Source organism: Rhineura floridana, chromosome 1, assembly GCF_030035675.1.
Source record: "Rhineura floridana isolate rRhiFlo1 chromosome 1, rRhiFlo1.hap2, whole genome shotgun sequence".
In the NCBI taxonomy this organism is placed as follows: domain Eukaryota; kingdom Metazoa; phylum Chordata; class Lepidosauria; order Squamata; family Rhineuridae; genus Rhineura; species Rhineura floridana.
The window spans coordinates 188,483,114-188,507,503 of record NC_084480.1 but is presented as its reverse complement, the minus strand read 5'-3'; the positions used below and the strand labels follow the sequence as shown (position 1 = coordinate 188,507,503).

General features: G+C 41.4%; 1 protein-coding gene across 6 annotated transcripts in view; it reads right to left on the bottom strand.

Annotated features, from left to right (window-relative positions):
- TRIO (trio Rho guanine nucleotide exchange factor) overlaps positions 1 to 24,390 on the bottom strand; it is a 279,134-nt gene that overhangs the window by 65,466 nt on the left and 189,278 nt on the right. For all 6 annotated transcript variants that reach the window (XM_061589413.1, XM_061589410.1, XM_061589377.1 and 3 more), the window contains one exon: positions 13,701 to 13,944. In XM_061589413.1, the coding sequence (XP_061445397.1) occupies positions 13,701 to 13,944 (244 nt within the window). The remainder of the gene's footprint in view (positions 1 to 13,700; positions 13,945 to 24,390) is intronic.

Here is a 24,390-nt window from a genome sequence, read left to right as displayed (position 1 = left end):
TTTAAATGGAAGTGACCATGGATCAATGAAAGAGGAGGTAATATCTTCCTAATTTCAATTCTTATTTACAAACGTGCAATATGTACAACCGTATTTAATCAGATTTTCAGTTTATACATTGTCACATTTCTGCTGACTTGCCCCCAGAGCATCTTTTATAGGTGTTAATGTGAGAAGTTGTGCACGCACCAGAGGGAAGCAGGGTAAAAAACAGAATAGGCTGCACAACTCCCAGGAACTGAAAAGACTTCCTGCCAGGTGACTCAGCAGCCTTAGTCAGCTCATTGGAATGCCAGCCATTTGTTAGCCGTTTTTAAGTTGAAGCATAAGTGAGAAAATATTTGGGCGGCCTTTGAAACATTTGTTTCTCCGCTACAATTTGCGATAATCATTACAGAAGTCGTAAGTTTTGACAGACCTGGAATCAAGGACTGAATAATACACTGAATATCAATGCATGAAAGTAAAATCTGCACCATCACATTATAATTAATTTTTATACTGCCATCAACATGTATAGTGCATTGGCCAGAAAAAGCAAGCTTGAGATACTAATATCCTTGCTCTCTCTTATAATCTATTTTTGGCTCCTGTTTCCCTCCTTAGCCTCCTCACAAATGCAGTATGGTCTTAAATTTGTGTAATACAACAAGGTGCACTTACTTCCTGTTGTTTGTGACTAGCGTGAGCATGCTGTGAGCCTAAGCTGGCAAATGCAATGCACTGTGCTCATCTACCTGGTTTGGTACAGCATCTATCCCAACGACACTGCAGGCTGTAGCATCTGAGAAACATTTCCATTAAGTAACGCATCTGGGAAGTTGTCAGATGTTCCTCTGGAAAGTCTACTCTATCTTTGGGGCTAGAATTTATTATGAACAACACAGTGAGAACCACACACTTTTTATCTGGCATAAGCAAACTCTTCCACTACAAAAAGCCATAAAGCTACAGTTCCATACTACTTCCCCATCGTTTCAGACATTTGTCAATATCTCTTGTCATACATCTCTTTTTGTAGTAGCTTATCCAGAATGAAAACTCCTTACACTCAGATGAATGCCTCAGTTCACTCTACCCAAACTGTAGTTCTAGAGGACACATGCTGTTAAGCAGAACTGCAGTCAGTGGAATTTACTTCTTAGTAAATTGTACATAGGATTTCGCTGCATATGTAACATTAGAATGCATTAGATCCTTTGCATACCAGAGGCTGCTTTTAGACCATAATCAAGATATGTAGGGAAATAAAAAGATCTAGAAACATTTTAATCAAACTCTTTAATAGATTTAAGAAATTACTTCATCAGGCTTTAGCACAAATCCCTGTAATTTCTGTTAATCAAGCCAGATTCAAATACACTCATATTTTTCACCCACATTTAAAGAAACAGACTCTCTTACTGGAGGCTTTCAAAAAAGTTGCATAAGATTTAAAAAAACACCTTCTGAACATCTTAGATCCATATACCTCTTTCTCCCTGCAGCAACCTTCATTTCATGCAAATAGGATGCGACTTCATTCTGCTACAGGTAAATATTCTTAGGTAGCCCACTGTACAAGTATAATAATGCTACTCTTCCCATTTTTAGCTTGCATTCAGCACTATTTCCCTTTATAGCAAATTTAATAGGAAAATGCAAGTCAAGAATGGGAAGAGTAGTGTTACTGTACTTGTATCTTCTAGAGAAAAGATCCTGATAAGTTTCCCAGAACTTATTCAAAGTACATTTGATCTTCCCTTTGCTTTTATTAAGCCCACAACCTGATATATTGTTTATCTAAACATATCTGTTTCTGAAATTGGGGGGGGGGGGACACTCTCCCTTCTCTTCTCCCTCCCTTGCAAACCAGTATTTGCCTGCCATTTGTACCTAAGTCCAGGATCCAGTATTTGCAGCTGCCCGGCTGCCCATTTCCGCAGTATGGTGAATGAAGAGATTCCAGGGTGTCCATCTGCTCAACTCCGTTTGACATAGTAAACCGTTTGCTGCAAAACTCCCACTTTTCCCTGTATACTCCTGAACAGGATTTCCACACACAGTGGTCTCCTCTTCTCCTTCCCTCTGAGCTCCCTAGCCAAGAGCTGAGAATAGAATATATTTAAAGTTTCAGCTCTTTTAAAGACCCTCGTCTCAGCTTCAGTGCAGCAACTCCCATCAGGGGATGCTCTCCTCTGACTCATTATCCAGCACAGCTCCAGATTTCAGGCTCACATGTGGGAATAGCCAGATGCGATGGCTTACCCTCTACCGTAACTAGCCTAATTGAAGTTCAAGCAAATTCTTGGCTACACTGACAACTAGCTCATTTGTTCCCTTTGGAAGGCTGAAATGAAATTCAGTCAGTAGGAAGGGCCATGGATGGTTAATTTTCAAACACTTAGCATGGTGAAAAATGAGGAGCCTGCCCATCTAGCGGTAGGGCCTTCCAGTTAGCTAAGATAAGATAAGAGAGTACATTGAAATATCATGAATTGGACACATCAGAGTCACAAAATGGCTTGAACACTGTGAGTTAGTGACTCTTTGCAGTACTATACTGTTTTTTCAACATATGACCATAACAATCATGAACACTAGGAGCTACTTGGAAGGTAGAAAATGTCACAATATATCCCAGGGAGAAAGGGAATGATTTGGTTACTGTTGCTGCTCACTTATTTTATTGCCTACTCATATTCTAGTTAATGTTTAGTAGTGAAAAAAAATGGTTCCACATCTATCCATTTCTTTTTACTTTGTGATGGAACAATAATTTTGCCACTCATTGGGAACTTTTCCAATGGTAGTGAAGGTCCCTTCAAATATAGTGAGTTTTCTGTACAGAAAGTTTGTGTACAGGAAGTAGCATGACAATCATATGCACATTGTCAAATGCAACAACATTACACACATCTGTGTTGCTTCATGTAAATATGATACATCTGTGTTGGGAATAGGGATGTTGAAGAGCACAGAGGAAAACGGAGACAGGTGTGGAAATGTCTGTGGTTCACTTATTCATCCCACATCCAGAATGGAAATCAATTCAGCAAACGTTATAGGTATTCGCTGTTGTTGTTTCTTTCAGTCAACAAATGAAACATAATTGATTACTCTCCCCCTCCATTTGCATTGTGCTTCTTTTGCACTGAAATGAATGGAATGGAATAATGTAATGACAACATAATTTATGTAATTTTGCCACAGTGGACACCGAGACAAATTACAGTTTTTGGCAGAAGACCAACTGCAGCAGAACAGAAACAGTGCTGCATGCAACAAATACAGGGGGAAATGGAAAACAATGCCTTCTTGCATCCCATCCATGCTTGTGAGACAGTTTCTAGTAGGAGGCACCATTTTAAAATGTGACTTTCTTAAGCAGGACGCAGTCATGAGCAACCATCTATTTTACAGAAGTATCATGAAACCCTTGTTGAACATGCATTTTCACCTTAGTTTTGGAGTTATAATGACCAGGAAGAATTCTCATTATGCAACTCCTGTGACCGATGTGGCTGACATTCTGCTTGCAATTTAATTGTTGAGACCTACTTTTTTTAGGAAGTACAATGAACATTTTTAATATAATGCAGGAAGCATAGCCTACACTGTCAAGGGAAATGCTAGCATCGACTACAACAAAAACCCAAAGTATCCTCCATGCTCCGTGCTCATGCATTGATTTCTTCCTCCAACTCCGGATCCCTCTAAACATAGGTTGCTATGTCTGGAACAGGTAGCTATGGGCTATTGGTAACTTCCAAATCATGGTTTGCTAACACACTTCAAACCATGCTTCCAAATTGGGGTTTAGACGTTAATGCTAACCATAGTTTGCACAATTTGGACATCATGACAAACTAGAAAAAACAGAAGAGAACGCAGGAAACATAGAGGAAGAACTTGTGCATGAGAGACAAGTTGGGAGAGGGGGAAGGTGAGTGTGCACATCTGCAGCATGTTCCCTTTCGAGGATCAGACTATGGCATGTGAATTGGGCCGTCAAGTATTAAAAGATCCAAGCACTGATTTACAAAGTTTTGCTGCCATGAGGTAACGTCTAGTTAATTGCTTTAGAGTGAAAATCTCTGCACATCTCATTCTTTTTTAGGTTTGAGACACCCATACTACTCCATGCCTATTAACTCAGCAAGCCTAATTCTTACATTCAAAATATTTGCATGTTAGGAGATAACAAACCAAGGATGTATGCATAAAATTAGGGGGAGCACAATCTCCTATTGCAAAGGGCAGAGAAACAACAAGAAATTTAAAAATAGTTCATCCTACAGTTTTTCAGGAGCTCTGAATAGCCCAAGCCATGTTATATGAAAACCATATGGTAGAGTAGAAATCAAGAGAAAGTTGGGCACGTGGAAAGATCTCGTGCTTTGTAGATGCATGGAAACCAGCTGGGCAGCTGCCAGCATAGAATAACAGAGAGCAGCTACAGGGTCTAGTTGTACCCCTCTGCATCTTGGTTTAGCTCCTGTCCAGATACAACGTGGCTCATGATAATTCATGCATTGGGGCTTTCCCAAAATGCCAATTTCTTTCCATTCACACAGTATCCTCTCCAGATTGTGATGTATACAGTGGAGCACCTTTGGGCTGGCTGTATGTTACTCCCTGAACCTGGTATGAGACAATGACCACTTTGGCAACAAATGCAGAACCTGATGCAGTCTACGGCAAGCAGTTGGGAATCAGGAGGAGATTGGGCCAAGGACTCTCTTGAATTCCTTTGTCCTTCTACCTTCTCCCCTGCAAAGAAAATCAGTGAAGCAGGGAAGAAAAGGAAACAAAATAATAAAAAGAATCTGTAGCTCCCTTCCTCCCCACATCACTTTTTTGTAGGGCTCCACAATTATTCTGCAATACTGGAAAGCAGAACAACAGTAGAGTAGAAAGTGGGATACTGGAAGGCAGCAGGAAGAAGTTGGGCCTAAGGTAAGGCAGGGAGTTGGGAAGAGTGACACAGACCTTCCCCTGCCCACCAACAAATGCTCCATCTATTAATCCTTTATTCAGAGCTTGCAGAACTCTCTGTTCAATATAAACTTTTCAAAATGAGGGACAGCATTTACAACAAAACACAAATCAGTAAAATCAGAAACGCAAAAGGAGGCAAAGGGACAAGAACTACTAAGCCAATACTAAAGCCCTGAAGAGCCTGCCTAAATAAGAAGTCCTTAGATCCTTTATCGAAGCTGGTATGGCACAGTGGGGAAGACAGCCTGCCTAGGAGTCCAGAGTCTGTGAGTTCAAATCCCCGCTCGTGTCTCCTGGGTGTCAAGGGCCAGCTAAAGATCACCCCCACAGTGAGTGGCTCAGGGATTACATGCCCTGCCACCTGTGCAGCCGTGGGCAAGCTGCAAAGTCCCAAGGAGCCCAGTTTCCCTCCAGCTGGCAGTTGCAGACAAGGAAGGAGCTGGCTTGTGCAGCTGTGGCAAGCTGAGCAGGCCCTAGCCAGCTGGGGAGGACTAGCCTCAGAGGGAGGCAATGGTAAACCCCCTCTGAATACCGCTTACCATGAAAACCCTATTCATAGGGTAGCCATAAGTCGGGATCGACTTGAAGGCAGTCCATTTCCATTTCAGAGCCTTTATCAAATGTAACTACCTATTTAAGCTTTCTCATATCAACTTAAATAGCATCATTCATTTGTGCATTGCGCAAGGTACCATACGTAACAATTAGATTTTGTAATTTTATGCTGCATTTCTGGACATAATAATCTAGAGGAAGTCCTATGGCTAAATCTTACAATAAGAGAAGAAAAAGCAGATTCTGCTAACAAACCACGTTTATAAGTTTAAAAAAGTGATCTATCTACAGGACAAATTTTTCACTTTTTTACCCCATACAATTCCCAACTCTCATAATTCACAATTTGTCATTTTGGCAAAATGCAACTTGGAAGTTATACTGAATTGCTCAAACTCACAGAAGACCAGGCCACCCAATCCCAAAAGCCAAAAGGTCCAACATAAGACTGCAACTGTTCAATGTTTGGATTAAAAAGAAAGTTACACAAATTATCAGGAATTTTATTTACAGTACACATTTCCTGTAAGGAGAGAGACAGGGAGTTCTTGCTCATGAACTCAACAGCAAAGCATCATTCCAGCTTGCCAGTTCCACCCTTCCAAACTACCCTGGGTTTAGCCAAAAAGCTTCACGCTCCCCAACAAGAAAGCTTTGGTAAATCATTGTGGGGTCAATACTTTCTGGGTAAATACAATGTCATATTAAAACAAATTCTGGACAGACTAAGTTTTTCTTGCCTTTACTGTACAATGTGCTTACAGTTTCAGCACTACCAGCGCAGCTGCGCCCAGTAGGATTTGGTTTCTTAGGTTACAAACACAAAGATTGCTCTGTTAACTGAAATTTGTGTGCTTCCTTCAACCCCACAGATAAAACATTTAGCCAGTTTGCAAAGGAATTGAATGACTAGAAAACTATTTCTTTTGGAAAATATCTGGGGTGCTATGTCATGTTGTTTCATATCCTTGCAAACAAAAGCACTTTTTTACTGGGTCAGCCAGATGCTGACCCATTTGAGTGCAAATGCCCCAAAGGCATTTTCTTCCAATTGTTCAATAACTTTTGATTCACTGCATCCCCACCATCACAAGACACAGTCAACAGCTCTGATTCCTTTGCTCTATCCTGTTAAAGGCCCTTTCAAAATTGTTGGGAGACCGATGGGAGGAATTACTTTAAGGTGCTCAGAAAACTGCATAAAGGATTTTGCCCTTTTAACATTTGTTGTTAAGTGACTACTTAAATGTAAACTGTTAAATGAAGGAACACTCAGGTGCGGTGAATACATTTCAGCTGATACTTCATCTTAATTATTCTATTGGCCTCTCTCACTTCCAGTTTTTCTGACTCTACAAATACTGCCAGAACTGATTCAGGTAAATGAGACATTAGCACAATGGGAGATAAATATGTTAGCAAAACATCAACATATCCACATTTATGACTAATTAGAATTTCATTTAACTAATTCATGTTTTCTGAGGAGCTCCAAAATGGAGCCAAGAGAATGTTATGATTCAGAACCCTGCACAACTGAGCAATCAATCAATCAAATAATTGGATGCAAAGCCCTGAGCTTCTGAGTACACTGGCCTTGAAACACTCATTGGTAAAGTTATGACTCAAGTATATGGCTCCCCAGAAGTACGGAACAAACCAACACAGATAATATCTAAATACTCTTACATGACCAAATTATTCTGTTCCTTTTAATAATTAATGCTGGTCAAGAATAAGCTTTTTTTACATTATTGAAACATCAAAGATGCAACTTAATTACAACACAGTTTGCCCAAGATTCATTATAACTTAAAACACATCTCCCATTCTTCTGTAACCTTGTTATGTATTTTAAATTTATTAGAAGCCATTCAAGCCATTCAAGGTGCTATCATGGAAGTCCTTGAGAATCTACATCTTATTTGGTTGAAAGTCTACATTATAACACAAACATGCTAACTTGCATGTTATAGAGCAGACGTTCCCAAGCTGTGGTCCATGGACCATCAGTTGTCCATGAGCTTCAGTGAGGTGGTCCACGGCATGACCAGATTAAATATTTATATTGATTCTGAATTATATTTTATTGCTTCTTTTATTTCTTATATGGAATTCAAATGGTGATAAAATACAATACAATATAAGAAAGAAGCAATAAAAATATAATTAAAAATCATACAACAGCAGGTAGAAAAATGATTATGTGGTCTGCCAAGACCCTCAGTAATTTTGCAGTGGTCTGCGGGTGTAGGGATAGGGAACCGCTGTTGTAGAGGATGGAATGCTCCTGGATTTGTTGTTGTTGTTCCAGTTTTCCTTCACACCTCAAAAAATCTATAGGAAAAAAATATCACCTGCGTCACCTCTGGAAAAACTGGTGGGGATCTAAAGAGCTCACCCACAGATGTAAGAGTGCCCAGTGGGACTTAAGAATTTCCTCCTGCTTGAACCAGAAGAACCCTCAAACGCTATATCGCAAACTGCTTTTCAAATTCCCCATAACATTAAAAACAATTTGGTCATGTGGCCTAGAGGCATGTGGAATTAGTTGGACTGTCATTTGGATGCTGGCCACAATGTTCAAAGCAGCCCTGTGATCACATTTTGCCTTTTTGCACAGTGGAGAATACACAAACAGACAAAGAAAATGCACGAAGCTGTTTTGAGAAATTGTGTGTACATTACCTGAGTTACTTAACAAAGCAAAAACAATCTAATGCATGCAAAGCCCCTCTTGATAGCTGAGTAATTCATTGTTCTTATAAAGCGATTGTGGTTCTCCTGCCTCAATAATTCTTTTTATATTGTATTAATATGTTATTTTGTCCGCTGCCATGAATGCTGAGTGCAGAAAAGCAGGGTATAAATCTGACAAGAAATGAATAAAACATTCATAGTTGATTTATATCAGGATATCATAAGCCAGTCACGTCCCTCCAGACCTGAGAGGTGCTTGGTTATCGTGAATAGGCATATCAACCATGATTTTTCATTAACGGCAGTCAATTCAGTTACCACTGCTTCATCATCATCATTTGACTCCCACTGATTTCAAAACATCCTCTGTTAATGTTGAAATTACTTTTTGCATTTAGCAAGAGACAGAAGTAAATGTTGCCATATCACATGCACAATCTGATTTCACTCAATCAACAAATCCAGCTACATGCTGTTGTTTTTTAAATCTGTGCAATTCTTTCAACTGCCTATCTCATAAACATCAGTGTCATCTAGGCACTGCAACTGATTGTATATTTAGTGTTCGTGCACTAGCTAAATTAATTGGTGCAGTGTTCATACGAAGGTTGCTATTGGGGACTATTATAAGCCAATATTGTACAGTACTATGCCTCCAGCTATTGTATGATTTACATATTTTTGTCGATAAAGAACAAAGTAATAAAAATTCTAGTTTACTGATATTTTAAGAGGTCTTAACCTTTTTTGGGGGGAAACCATTTGAGATTCAGCTGTAAATCAATCCAATGATTTTCTTTGTAGTAATAACATCACCAATAAGAAGCAGTTATACAGAGAGGTTTGAGTGTTCAAAGCACTTCACAAGTTCTCATCTATCTTTTCAACAACCTTGGAAGTATTATCACCATATTGCAGGTGAGGCTCAGAGTTAGCGACTTGCTGAAGGCCATTCAGTGAATTCAGGAGGAGGCAACATTACAACCTGAGACCTCCTGGTTCACAGTCTCAGTCTCTTAGCTACAATCACTCTCTTTAAAATTTATTTTTTTATTTCATCTTTGAAGGTTTTATTTTCCTTAACAATTGCAACCCAATACTAAGATTACTAGGATTTGATTATCTGAAGAAAATATACCAAGTTAAGAGTCCCAAGCCAGTTTACTTTCCTAGGACTACTCGGCAAGCTCTTCCCAGTGCATGTAAAAGGTAGTGGTGGTGGGAAATCTGAACGCTGCATTCTCTCTCTAAGGCAAACTGTTATGAAGGGTTTGACAGATGCATTAAACAGAACTCTGAGACTGTTCTGAGTACACGGATGTCTTATACCAATTAAGTTTGGAACAAATGGTTCAGACTTTAACAAGCAGTTTGTGCTGTGTAAGCCTGTTTTACAAGCACATATAACTTTTGTTTTTTTCTAAACACATGGCATTCCCCTGAAACTTTCAAACTCCCTCAGGCTGTCAAGTATGAGACTTTCATGCACAGGGGTCCACCAATATTGTCTTGATGTAACAGCCATGATTTGTTGGCACTACTTATCCTACCTCAAGGGTTGCAAACCCTTCTCTTGTGGGTGCCATGGCACCTACAAAGGACTTCAGTGGTGCCCCCATCAAGTAGCCCAGCTGCTGAGCTTCCATTTTTTAAAAAAATGTAAGCCCCTACCCTCCAAGAAATAAAGTTATAAAGCAAAACGTGCTGGTACCCAGAGCATGGAAGTAATTAGTTACAAGCAACAAATTACTTGTAATTCATTACTTTTTTGAGAAACAAGTCTGTAATTACTTTACATTTTGTTTGTAATAGAACTAGGAGTAATTTTATTACTTTTGTGGAGTAACTGTAATGTTTGCAGCATTACTTTTGGGCATTACTTTTTGGGGGGAAGCAGGGGAAGTCTTCTGCTCCTCTGATTTGTGGATGAAAATCATGTGCCTCAAACTGGGCTTCTGTGCAGCATTGCTCTTCCCTCATGCTCTGTGGATGGGTAGGAGGTGATGAGAGAGGAGGTGGAAAGTGAGACGGGGTGGAGTGGAGAAAACAATTGTTTTAAAAAATGGATGGTGGTGATGAAGAATGGAGTGGAGGGAAAAAGGAGCCAGAGGGCAAGAACATGGATAAAGGAGAAGGAGGCAGCAGCAGAATGGAGATAAAGAACTGTGTGGAGGTGAAAGAGGACGACATGTGTGTGCGTGCGTGCGTGCGTGCGTGCGTGCGTGCGTGCGTGCGTGCGAGAGAGAGAGAGAGAGAGAGAGAGAGAGAGAGAGAGAGAGAGAGAGAGAGAGAGAGAGAGAGAGAGAGAATACTGTGTTTGCACTTGGCACACAAAGTGGCCTCCACGACCCTCTCTGGCTACTGTGCTGCATTTGCAGTATTTTAACTTTTTTGCATCTCAGGGGAAAATGTGTGCTTGAGTGAGTGTCCCTTAGTTGGTGGCAGGGCAGGGTCTGGGAGGTGGTTAAGTGAGAGAGATTATGCTTGCTGGCTGAGTGGGGGGGGTTGCACTTGGTTTGACGTGCAAAGATCTGAGTAGTGGCCTCAGCCTCCCTCCCCACCTCCCTTACCAGCGGAGAGACCACAATTGCTATCTTATAGATAAAAAGAATTATTCTACTACCTCTGTATGTGTGTGTTTATTTTTAATCTTGTTTTAGGCTACTTAGATGTGCAGCAGCCAAGGCCAGCACTTTGTAGGCATTTTTTAAAAAAAGTAACTGAAATGTAATTGTAGCGATTACTTTTGAGGAAAAGCAAAGTAATCAGTTACTTTCAGAGCAATGGTAATTGTAACGGTAATTACAACTTTTGGGGGGCCATTTAATTGTAACTGTAATTTATTACTTTTTAAAAGTAATCTTCCAAGCTCTGCTGGTACCCTTCTAAGCAATTTATGTGAAATGAGCCAGCCTGGCTGCTCCTGCCTGTCAGCGTTATTGGCCAATGGGTAAAGTCAGAGCTGTGATTGATAAGCGAGTTCTTTGGGTAACAGGTAAATCCCTGGGGTCTGAAACAGTTGCTGTTTTGCCCTCCCTTTTAGTGCACTTTTCCTGCATCTGTCTTTTCTTGCAGTCCTTGGGATCTCCATAGATTGCCTTTCCTTTTCCCCTAGCAACCAAGATGCATCTTTCCTGTACTGGGTTTGACAAATTCAGGTAGTGCCCAGGAGTTATTTTCGGCAAAGACTACACAACAAGTGTGGGTGACTGTTAAGGAATCCCCCTCCACTCCAAATGCAAATGTGAAAACTTTATAAAGAGGCTTAGGCATGTCACTTGCTTTGCAGGCGCTAAAGACCAGGCACTCTTTAAGAATTCAATGTATAGTTAACTTACAGAACAATGGTATACATGTTTATGCAGAAACAAGTCTCTTTGTTTTTAATGGTGTTTACTTCCAGGAAAGTGAGTACAGGACGGCAGCCTAGGCTTTGATTTCTGGAAGGCACCAGGGGAAAACCAGGTTTCTTCTGCCTTTGACAGATGTATGGCAGGCAGAAATTCCACAGGTCAAGCCTTTTCTAGTATGGCAATACAATTATTAGAAAAGCTTCATCATGATTACTCTCTAATTTTGTTATGCCACATCCCCATGGAAGCCATTTTGTGACTGGTGCCCCCAGCACTCTCTGCCATGAACTCTGTCTAGAACTCCTGGCAAAGTGGGCAGCAGGAGGAGGACTGGGATCTGGGGAAGGGGTCTAGTGGTCTGCAATGGGAGGGGATTGAAATATGAGAAGACTTCAGTAGCCTGGTCAGTAACAGCCCCACACCTGAGACACTGCCTGCAACAGATGAGATGGTGACTGATGGTGAACGCCCCATTCTCCACATCATCCAACCTTGCGCTTCCTCCAGATTTGCCTCCCGCTTTGCCTGCAGGAGAGTCAGACTCACAGCCGCAGGAGGAGACTGGGGAAGAACTGGTTGAAGTGTCTCTCCCCCCCCCCATCATCAACGATGCACCACCAGCTGCTCAGGTGCAATCAGACTGAGCCTGCTCACCAGCCTGTCTGTAGCAGTGCCCATTTGCTGTCCCAGTCCAAATCCGGGAGTTTTGGGGCAAGCAGCAAGCCCGCTCCAAGTCTACTTAAGTGGTCTCAGGGGACATGTCAAATTGTTGTGACAATGTCTTACCTTGAGTAGCTATGCCATGTAGAGACCTGTGTGATCGCTCTAGAGTTATGTTTCGCATCAAAAATAATGGAGAAAAGTATGTCAGCAATCCTGAGTCTGATTCTGAGGGGTTGAGCCAGGGCACTCTCTCAAAATTTGACATGTGCTCTCTGGTCCAAAAAGGTTGGCAACCCCAGCAGTACTCCCCTCAAGTTCTTTGGTACACTCAGAGGGGCGGGTGGGAGTCTCTTTCACTTTATACTAACCTTTGGAGAAAAGCAACACAAAGCTCTTTCACAGTTTCTGCCTTCTCCAAAGACCAGCACAAGTCTTGGTCCCTTGCTTACCTCCCAAAGTTCTCTCTGTGCAATGTGGACATTGATGAGGCAGGGCTGCTTTCCCATTCCTGACACAGTGGCCTGGTTTGCATGATACATTAAGCCAAACCTTAGCCTAGTGAGACCGCATGGGCTTCTGAAGAAGAACGTACAGCTGCTTAGCTCCTTCATGGTCTTTGTGGCTACTGTGCCAAGCTAAACCAAGGTTTGGCTTAGTGCGTCATGAAGGCTAGATCTTAACCATATATGTCTTGTGGTTAAGCTCCCTCCTCACTAACTGCAAACTATAACTAAGAACAATCCTTGGTTGCAGTTTGTGGTTAGTGAAGAGAGAACTTATCCATGAGCCCTGGCTCAGACAACATGTTAAGCCAAACCCTGGCTTCATTTACTTTGGTGTGGCAGCAAAAAGCACAGTGGAGGAGCAAAGTGGGAGCCCACATGGTCTCACAAAGCCGAGGTTTGGCTTACTGTGCCATGTCAATCATGCCAATGAAGAGACCCTTCCCTCCTTCTCCACAATTCAGTGAAAAACTGGGGGAGGGGATCTTACCAGCTGCTAGTGGGACCTAGATTTATAGACCTCTGATCATCTAGCTATATGGCAATAAACAGATGAATTCATAATCGTGCTTTTACCATTGGGAGTTGTGTGGAAGTATTGCAATTTTTTGAAAACCTATGTGGTAAGTTCTGCAATTCTCCAACTACTCAGGATAGGGCTATTCAATGAATATAGAAAATATGGACCATGTCCCACTCCCCCATGGAGCCACTGAAAGACTCAGTATAAACAACAACTATTATGTGGAGCTCCATTTCACATTGATTACTCAGAATTCACAACCCTAAATGGGATTGAGACCCTTCTGTGAAGGCCAATTAACAGGAATTAACCCCCCTTTAGTCCCAAGTGGGGCATCAATTTCCAAAGCCCTAACTAGAGCACTGTTAAACAAAAGCATGGGGAAAGAAAAGGGCAGTTTACTTTAAACCCTTACTCTCCTACCTTTGTGGTTAAAGATGCCCTCCATCTCCATACTGCTTCGAGAGTGGGCAATGCAGAGAGACCCACACGGTACAAGCCCTTCTGCAGCTGGGGACCGATCAGTGGTTCGTACTAGGCACCAGTCAGGTTTATCATGTGGCCGCTCTAGAACCTCCACTGTCTGACCACGACGGATTGTCAGTTCGTTGCTGTTGCATGCTGTGAAATCATGGATGACCACTGTCAACTCACACCCACCAGACAACTGCAGAGGAAGCCAACAAAACAGAGAAATTTCAGTAATGTACATTTATGAATTCTGTTGACATCTTGACATATTTCTAACATAGTGTTCCAAAACAACTCAAACATATAGGGGCAAAAGGCAATTCTCAGCGACGTTCTAATATTGTAAAATTAACTGTACCCATGGAGAACCTTTCCGAATATCTAACAGACACGTGCTGGGGGAATATGGCAGTGGTGTGTGGCAAGACTAGCACATGCAGCTCCCTGTGCTTGTACTTAAGGCATGGAGGGGGTCATGTGTACATGCCTTAGTCTTCTACCATTAGCACATAAAAAGGGGCTTCTTCTTTTGAATATTAAGCACTTTTGGAGGACAATGCTTTCTGTTGTAATTACCTCTTCTAACAGTGAGAGGGAGGCAACATCTCAGAGTCAATAAGTACAGTGACAAATGTGACATATAACAGTAAGTTTATCATGGCAAATGTAGCTGCTGATACAACTATATGAACGAGTTACACAGTTTGTTATGAAGCAGCCCCTTTACCTTTCCTAAATTCCAGTACAAATTGCCTGTTAAACCACTTGGTTTCACTTCTGAAACGCACATACACACTCAGTTACTGGGCCAGCTTCTTTTACGTCTGATGGACTCCCTACTGCGCTCTTTCCCATTTAGTACTCTGACACTAAACTGAAGGCACAGAAAATTCTGTGAAGATGTGTCTTTGGTCGTTTAGTACAATGGTGTGCCTCGCTGGAGGAAGAGTATAAGAAGCATCTGCTATGAAAACATATTTGGGTTAATTCCTCCCTTCCTTTCCACCCTCTGTATGATACAACTTTGGTCAGGCTGTCTGGAGTTCTCTCATAGCTTTCCCACGACCACTGCCTGCTAGCCTTGCTTCCTAATCCTGGCTCTGCAACTGGGGTGGGGGTAAAGAGAAGCCTTATGTTTCTCATAACGAAGTAAAATAAATCAGCATGAAACCGTCAAGACACAGGCAGGAATTAATCATAGTGCTCCTACTTAGGTCTCTCTGGACAGTCTCTACTCAAGTTATGAGGTGTACATTTAGACACATGCTGCCTTCCCACTTGTAAAATGTGATCTGTGGTGCTCTTCTCAACCACCCCCACTTTTCTTATATATTTGCTCTCAGTACATTCAAAATTATGCCAAAGGGAGGTTTGGGGGGGGGATAGGAGGGGGAGGGAAAGGCAAGCTCTTGAGTTTTTTTGGCACTGATTTATTGTTATGGCTCTCCCCAGATAGGAGTAAGAAACAATTGAAAACAGCTGTATGCCAGAGGGGTCTGAGAAAAGGGCCGTTTTGATTTAGAGTTTGACCACAAGATGTCAAAATGTAGGCCTCGTTAAAGACAACAACCAAGAACTTTGTGAACAGAACATTCTGAATATCCTCTTGAATGGATCATTTAAAACTGGGCTCTACCAGCCTTGTCATGGAGGATGTAGGTTCAAATAACCTTCAGGTGTCTGGAACATATCCATCTCCTCATGGGAGCTTGTTGCTTGATTATTAAAGCAAAAGTGCAGGAAGCAATGTGGTACAAACAAACAAAAAGCAATGATGGGAAGGGGAAACAGGACTTGGGGCAGATGCTGTGCACACAGAAAATCTCTGGTATCTCTGGTTAAAAGAATTTCAAGAGAACAGGACTGGGAAAGATCTGCATGAGCAGTATTATTTTCCAATTCCTGATTTCCTAAAGCCGTTTCAAATTTCTTTTCTAAAATCACAAGGACTATTAATTTTATTATTTATTTAATTAGTTGATTTATATCCCACCCTTCCTTCTAGTGGGAGCCCAGGGCAACTAGAAATGTGCTTTAAGATGATACTTTTTTTTTAATTCTGCACAAGCTACTGGATTTTATACGAGAACTCACATTCCAGATTCTGCAACTTTACTGTGGCAGTGATATTCCTTGACAACATAGCAACAACTGAAAGACAACTTTCAACTAGTTTGACAAGTATTAATATGACGTCTTTCATTTGAATGGAAAATTTCTCATGAAACATCGAGTGGATATACAAAAACTAGAGAATCGGATGTTGCAACTAGAGCTGCAAGATGATAGCATCAGGTGAAGAAAACTACGCTTCTCAACAGTGGACTGCTTTACAAATAAAACCATATACTAACTGCATGATTTTCTTGAAATTCAATTTACATGTTTAATAAAGCCCTTTAGACTTCAGAGCAATACACACCCTACTATCTCTGGCTACTAAATGACTTGACTTTTTAATAGACAGCGAAGGCTATTTCTCACTGAAAGATTGGCCTCCATGTTGCTAATACGTTTTCATTGAGAATGAAGACAAGGGAGAATAATGTATCTTGTATACTGCGTTGCTCATGACATTTTCACAATTCACTTCCACATCTTATGCTCAAAGCTGAAAAGAGAGTATATGTATCTTAGATGAAGCTTTTTAAAAAATGTTTTTAAAGATGTTTTAATGTATTTTAAAGTCTGTTTTTATGATGTTTTAAAGTGTTTTTAGTCCTTTTGTTTGCCGCTGTAGGCTCCTGCTGGGAGGAAGGGCAGGATATAAATCAATCAAATAAATAAATAAATAAATAAATAAATAAATAAATTTTATCCTGTCCTCTTGACCTGAAACTTTGCCTGTTTACAACTTCCCAAGATAATTAGCCAACCACGCTGGAATTGTCAGAAGCTATTGGGGGGGGGGAATTACTTCCTACCCGTCTTCTGAACAGAAAGTAATTAAACACACATTCATAAAAGCCTTTTATTGAAGCGCATTTCAAAGTGGTCTTGTTACCTCAGAGATATCATCCTCATTCCTGAGGAAGCTGTATCAAAGTGGAAAGCACCATAAAAGATAAAAGCTTGTTTTGCACAATGCATTACCAAGGGTAATGACTTAGCTAAGAGCTGTTTGGGAGGGCAGATGGAAGTACAGTATTGCTCGGTTATCAAGGGCTGAGAACTAAGGGGCTAATAGGCCCAGACCTTGAAGCCGCAATCCCATTTATAGTTACCTGAGAGTATGCCTCTCTGAGCACAACAGGACTTACTTCTGAATAAATATGAATAAGATTGCACTAAAAATGTATCAGGGCAGGGATTCCCACTCAGGAAATGCAATTTTCAGGTAGTTAGCAGCATTTGTATCTCTCTCTGCTATCAACCACTGATGATTTAGCAATGCAAGAACATAAGAGCAGCCCTGCTGGATCAGACCAAAGACACACTTAGTGTGGCATCCTGCTCTCACAACAGGCAACCAGGTGCCTATCAGAAGACTGCACGCAGGGCATGAGCACAGCAGCACTCTCTCCACCTATGCTCCCCAGCAACTGGCATTCAGGGGCCTTCTGGATCTGATACAGGAGGCAGCACACAGTCATCATGGCTAGTAGCCACAGACAGCCTTATCTTCTATGAATTTATCCAATCCCATTTTAAAGTCTTCTAAGATGGTGGCCATTACTTCTCTGTCCTGAATTTTCCAATATTCAACTTCATCGGATGGTCCCAAGTTCTAGTATTATGATCGAGGGAGAAACATCCTCTCAATCCACTTTCTCCACAACATGCATATTCTTATACAGCTTTATCAAGTCCCCACTCTCTTCATTAACAGCCCAATTTCATTCCCCTCGCAATGCACACTCTGACTTTCGGTTAGGATGCAAACACTTTACTGCAAACAGTGGGGGAAGGAGCCTTTTCTCACGGCATTTTCCCATACAGATATGAGGAAGTGCCCCCATTGCTAGCAGTAAGAGTGAACATATCCAAGGGACTGCCAACTTGTATAAAAAGAAATATCATGGCACCTCAAGTGTTTCTGAGCACATGCAGAGGGTTTCCCCTCTGAAGGGCACCTGAGGTTTTTTTTCTTAAAAGCACAGAGGCAGTAGGAAAACAACACTAAAACGTATCACCCCCCCTTTCTCCTGATTTCAAAATCTTGGGTTGTGTTCAACTAAATCCTACTCAGAGTAGACCCACTGACATTAATTAATCTAAGTTAGTCAGGTCCACTAACTTTAATGGGTCTACTCTGAGTAGGACTAGGACTGAATAGCCCCCCCTTTTGGCAACCAGACAAGAATAAAATTCTAGTTCAGCCAACCACACTGTGGAAGTTGGCCACACACACCCCTCACACACATGCACAGTGGACCAAACAGTAACAAACAGGATAACTGTAAAGAAACTTATACTAGGACAATTATAGGGTATGGTGGGCTGTTGCTAGACCCCAAAGCTCTGTAAACAATCAGTTTCCTCACTACCGTTTGTTGAATATCTATCTCTTTTTATTTGCATGTTAATTGGAGAGAAAGACTTAAATATATTTGAGCATCTGCTATTTTCAGAAAATGATGTAGAAACTAGCTGCATCCCTCTGGCTCTTAGAATATTTCTAATTCTGCCTTCTGGGTTGACAAATGAAGGCATGTTTTTAACCAGAATTAGGAACCAATGCTAAACTGTGAAACCCTAGCTAGTGTTAACCACAGTTAGGCTGAAAAAAAATATGAAATGGACTGCCATCAAGTCGATTCTGACTTATGGCGACTCTATGAATAGGGTTTTCATGGTAAACGGTATTTAGAGGTGGTTTACTATTGCCTCCCTCTGAGGCTGAGAGGCAGTGACTGGCCCAAGGTCACCCAGTGAGCTTCATGGCTGTGTGGGGATTCGAACCCCGGTCTCCCAGGTCGTAGTCCAACACCTTAATCCAACCTTTCCCAACCAGTGTGCCTCCAGATGTTGTTGGACCACAACTCCCATCAGCCGCAGCCAGCATTGCCAATGGCTGAGGCTGATGGGACTTGTGGTCCAACAACATCTGGAGGCACACCGGTTGGGAAAGGCTGCTCTAACCTCTACACCACACTGGCTGTGCCATTTTATCCCTTAACTGTGGTGAAGGCAAGAAGGAGGAATTAATTCCCAAGAATGGATGGAGCAGTCATGTGCACCGCTACCGTCACATCATAGGGCAGTATTCAGTGAAGTGATTCTGCTAGCACCAGGATTTCTGCTTGCACAATGGAGCCTCTCCTCCCCCTCCTATCCCCACATGTCCTCTCCAATCTGGGGGGTTGGAGGAACCACCAGAACACATTTAGGGGGCCCACGGAGGATAGAAGAGGTAAAGGAAAGGGGGGGAGAGTTCATAGAGTAACCAAAAGTTCTTATGCTGGCAGAAGCACTTCTTGGATGCTGCCCTCGTCAGCACAGGTAGAGGGAATCTAAGTAACCACTGCCCCAGCCCTCCAACAAGCCTAACAGTTTGCAACAAATAGCAATTTCAAGGCGGCTGAGACCTCCTTTTTCTTTCTGAATATACACATTAGCCAAGATACATTGCTCTTCATGATTTAAAGAACATCCACGAGTGAAAATCCCAGTTTCATAAGGGCATAGGGGAACATATCAGAGAAGTCACAAAAACCGTTTCAAAAAAGTGACAGAATGAGTAGCCAATTACTTGGCAGCAAGCATCATTACCCTTTGAATGATGCTGTCATTTTACTACCAAACTCATGCCTCAAATTAGTATATGGTGAACAGTTCATTTTAATCCACCACCCACAGATCCATGCCTCAGCCCTCCCAGCATCTCACTGAATCTACAAAGTTTGTAGGCTGTGTTTCTGCCGCAGATGGCATTCAAAGTTTCATAAAACATCAAAGCAGTCATGATAAAGACAAAAAAGGGAGGGAGGAGAGAAAACAGAAGAACAGCTACACAATAAATAAAACAGCAGTGAAATACTTCCAGCCACACAATAGCTAAACTAATAAGCAGAATCAGTCTTGGGCTTTAAAAGAATTTGCCACCTTGCTGAAGGAACTAAGCATGTAGCCTGATCAGGGCAGTCCCATTAGTGGGCCTGAAAATAGTTGGATGCATTTCTGAGGGAATTTTAATGTCTCTTAAAGTGCTTAAAATCTATTATAATAATTGTAAGTAATTTTATGTATACATTATTGTATGATACCTTAAACAATGTTTCTTAAATTAGTAAACATCCCATTTTTCTAGCTTTTAAGAAACTTATTTATTTATTTGTTATTTCAACTAGTATGCCCTTTTTCTATACAAATATGCTCAAAGTAGACAATTAATTGTGATAATATAAACATGGTAATTTATTTTAAAACGTATCAACATAAATCAGATATAATGGTATAAAACAAAGTGTACAAGATTTTTTCATTAAAAATAAAGTGCATACAATTTCTAGCAGCTTGGTTATTATACAGCCACAATAGTGGCTGTATATTATAGCTAGTGTGGATTTTTCACATTCCGCAATGTTAAATTGAAAATACTCCCATGCCATTCTGATGCTTCCCATAAGCTCACTTCAAAACAAAACTTAAAAAAAGTATAGTCCTGAACTCAGAAACGCTTGCTTAACGACATCTCTAGGTTTTCATGGCAATACACAAAACAGTCAGAGAGAATCGAGAGTTCAGAGTGTAAAAAGAGAGAGACAAAAACCAGAGCCCTTTTGGACTTTTTTCTGTCTGAGTTCTCATAATTTCTTGAAATTAATCAAAAATCAGCCATGTTCACAGAGTACCTGTGGCCCTATTACTGACTTTGCCCCATACTGACCGTCATCTTCTGCAGTTTAAAATTTAAAAAAATTCCTGGCTGATTTTTAATTAATTTAAGAAATTTAGCATTGAACTCAATGATAAGGCTGGGCATGCTCAGTAAGAAGCAACTGTCAGTACTCTAAAAGCCAGACTCACAGCTGCTGGGCTTGCCTAATCAAGGAGCCACACCCACACCAGACCTTTATGTATTTCACTTTAGATAGTCATGGCTTCCCCCAAAGAATCCTGGGAAGTGTAGTTTGTGAAGGGTGCTGAGAGGAGACTCCTATTCCCCTGACAGAGCTCCAGTGGCAAGAGTGATTTAACAGTCGCTCTGATTGAAGCTCTGTGAGGGAACAGGGCATCTCCTAGCATCTCTCACCACCCTTCATTAACTACACTTCCCAGGATAATTTTGGAGAAGCCATGACTGTCTAAAGTGAAATAAAGGTCTGGTGTGATGTAGCTATGGACAGCTTTGGTTTAAATTTGCGTAGGAGACTACATATGCCTGCTGTAGAATAAAAAGGTGGGGAAAACCCTGAAAAAGAATGATACTGATCACATTGTTTTCCTTTTGGAAACGAAAGGGGTTTCCCCTTTGCCAAGTGCCCACCCATCCAATCTCCTCCCCTTCCCCTCCCCTTCCTGCCCCTCCCCCAGGTCAGTTTCAGCTATCCTAAGCATGATTGCACGGGAGTAAATCCCACTGAACTAAAAAAACATGCAAATGATCAAACCTGCCCTCCCCTCCTCCTCTCTCTTATCCCCTCCCTCCCCCTTCCTTCACCCCTGCCTTCCCCTCCCCATCCCCTCCTTCTCCTCCCCTCCCCCCCATGGTCAATTTTACCCATCCTACGCATGATTGCATGGGAGTAAATCCCATTGAACTCAATAAGCATGCAAATAATCAAACCTGCCCTCCCCTCCTCCTCCCTCCCATCATCTCCCTTTTGCCCCTTCCCTCCCCCTCCCTTCACCCCTCCTCTTCAAATCCTCCTTCTCCCTCCCCCTCCTTCTGCTCCCCTGTCCACCCCATGGTCAGTTTTACCTATCCTAGCCATGATTGCACAGGAATAAATCCCACTGAACTCAATAAGCATGTGAATGATCAGACCTGCCTTTCCCCTCCTTCCCCTCTCCTCCTCCTTCCTCCCTTCTTCCTCCCCTCCCCTCTTCCTCCTTCCTCCTCCCCTGCCCACTCCAGGCCTCCCTCCCCCAAGGTCAGTTTTACCTGTCCTACGCATGATTGCACGGTAGTAAATCCTACTGAAATCAATAAATATGCAAATGATCAGACCTGCCCTCCCCCACCCCCTCTTGCTTACTCTCTCCCTCTCCTCCTCTCCCCACCCTCTGTTGTCAGTTTCACCTATTCTAAGTTTGATTTCAGGGGAGTAAATCCCACTGAACTCAATAAGCATGTGAATGATCAATCCATTCTCAGCAAACTTGCAAAGGATCCCATTTCTTACCTCCTGGATTAAAAAGTAGAGAAATTCACTACTAGGCAAAAAACCTTGTGGTTTAAGAATGTACCTATAGCCCATAGCTATTTCTATCGAACTTTAAAAAGCAGGGAAATTGGGAAGCTATAGTGAATGCACGAGGCGAGCAGAAGACCTGACCTCCTCTCTGAGATATTGTACTGCCCTACACATTTGTCAAAATGCAAACACCATTTGGGTTGGTCTTCCACAGTCCAATCCACTTCCTGTGTAGCTTGCAAGAATTTGGTAACATGTACCTCTGAGCATATAGGGAGTGGTGGCAACACCTGCAATCAGCCCAAATAACAGAAACAAGACATGCTGTGCTGATCTTGTTTGAGCAGGGAGGAAGCAACAATATTAAAACAGATGATATAGTTCAGATAGTCACTCTAAATATGTTTGATTTACTTTGCAATTTTAGTGAAGTTTCCTATAGTAAATCATTCTCTTTTGCTTCTGTTTCTGTGAATATGTGAAGTACAGCAACACTTTGTAACAATAAAAAAAGTTCCAAAAACAATTGTGGAATAATGGCATTGACTGTTCTGCAGAATAGTTTCTAATGGACATGAGGAGTGTCTCAGTTTCCACAAGATAAAATAGTGGGAGGTGAAATATATTCTAGCAAAATTCTAGGTGTGCTCTATGTTTTTAATTGACTATGCCCACCTTTCCTTAAGTGGAGTAGTTTAAGTATAGCAGGCTGAAAACATCCATTTTGGGCAGGCTAAGTTTGTTCTGAACAGGGTGGTTCACGACAGATGCTTTTGGAGGTCGCTGATTCATAGGGTAGCCATAAGTTGTGGTCGACTTGAAGGCACATAACAACAACAAAGAGTCAGTGCTTAAGTAGGAACATATTGTAATCAGTCTGATTTTACATCAAACTGCAGTTTCAGATTCAACTGTTAATGCGCCCAAAAGAGAACTAGAGCATAACCAACAATTTGAAATACAAAAGGCTGTCTTCACCATCCTATGACACTGACCAATAAAAAGGCTTTGAAATTAATAAAAATAAATTTGACACAGATTTCTAGGATGAATAATGAGAGAAATATAATTTTCTATGTTTGATTCTCTGTAGAAACAGTAGTAACACAGAAAAGAAGGAAAGTAAGAATATACAATAATGTAATTCTCCATCTTTGGAGATGGCAGGTGTTGCCACCACTCACCATATGCTCAGAAGCACATTTCCAGCTTCTTCCAAGCTACACAGGAAGTGGATTGGACTTTGAAAGATCAACCTAAATTGTGTTTGCATTTTGACAAATGTGTAGGGCAGTACCATATCTCAGAGGAGGTAAGATCTCCTGCTCCCCTGGTGCATTCACTACAGCTTCCCAATTTCCCTGCTTTTTAAAGTTTGATAGAAATATTTTGATAGAAATATTTTGTATCACAACAGGATGCAAACTATTCAAATAACCTTCAGGTATGTTAGCTCTGTTATACACAGCTGTCCTGAGAAGGTAACCAGCTGCAGCCACGCAGCACTGATTTACTATCCTAGATGTGCACATCAAGACCTCTGTACCTCACTCAGCTAAGAAGAACAGAAATAACAATGTGCTGTTTACCTGCTCAAGCTTAAAATGTTGAGCCCCTGCTTTTATCAGGAGGATATTGTCTCTCAAGTTACTGGAGTCTTTTATTTGCCCCCTACTTGTACAACAATAGGGAGTTAAAGGAGTACGATTTCAGGATAAGCAGTTACGCAAACCAGTTTGAAAAACTACACACATAAAATATAGAAAGGCCCTTTCTTAAAAGTCTTTGTTATGACATGTTTTAGGGCCAAAGTTTTATCCAGCGCTCCTAAGGATATGGAGAGCAACTTTACTTTCTATGAAAAATGGGAAGCTTTTTCTGAAGGCCCTAAATTTATCCTGTCACAGCACCCTCTACTGGTCCTATCATCAGCTGAAAACTAAACAGAAGTTTCTCCTACACAGAACTGATACTTTGACATCTGTGTTCTCAGAAAAATCTCACCTTCCCTCCTGCACGATGATGCCAGATTAGATAACTATAAGATACTTGTACTGTGAAGTTCAGATGACAGATTTGCTAGACTTCCATCCAGTATGTTTAATTTAAAAGTTAAATTTGTATTACATTACTGTAATAACATACTAATTTAATTTTTTTAAAAAAACCACTCATCAGTAATCTCAATACTGTTCTACTTACTGGCTAAAATACTGGAAGGCAGAATAAAGTTTACTTCTCAGGTGGGAGACTACCCAGCTCTGGGCAGCCTCAGCATCCATGAATGGCATGAATTGGGTCAGCTGACAGAATTAAACCATACATTCCAAGTCTCTCCCTTT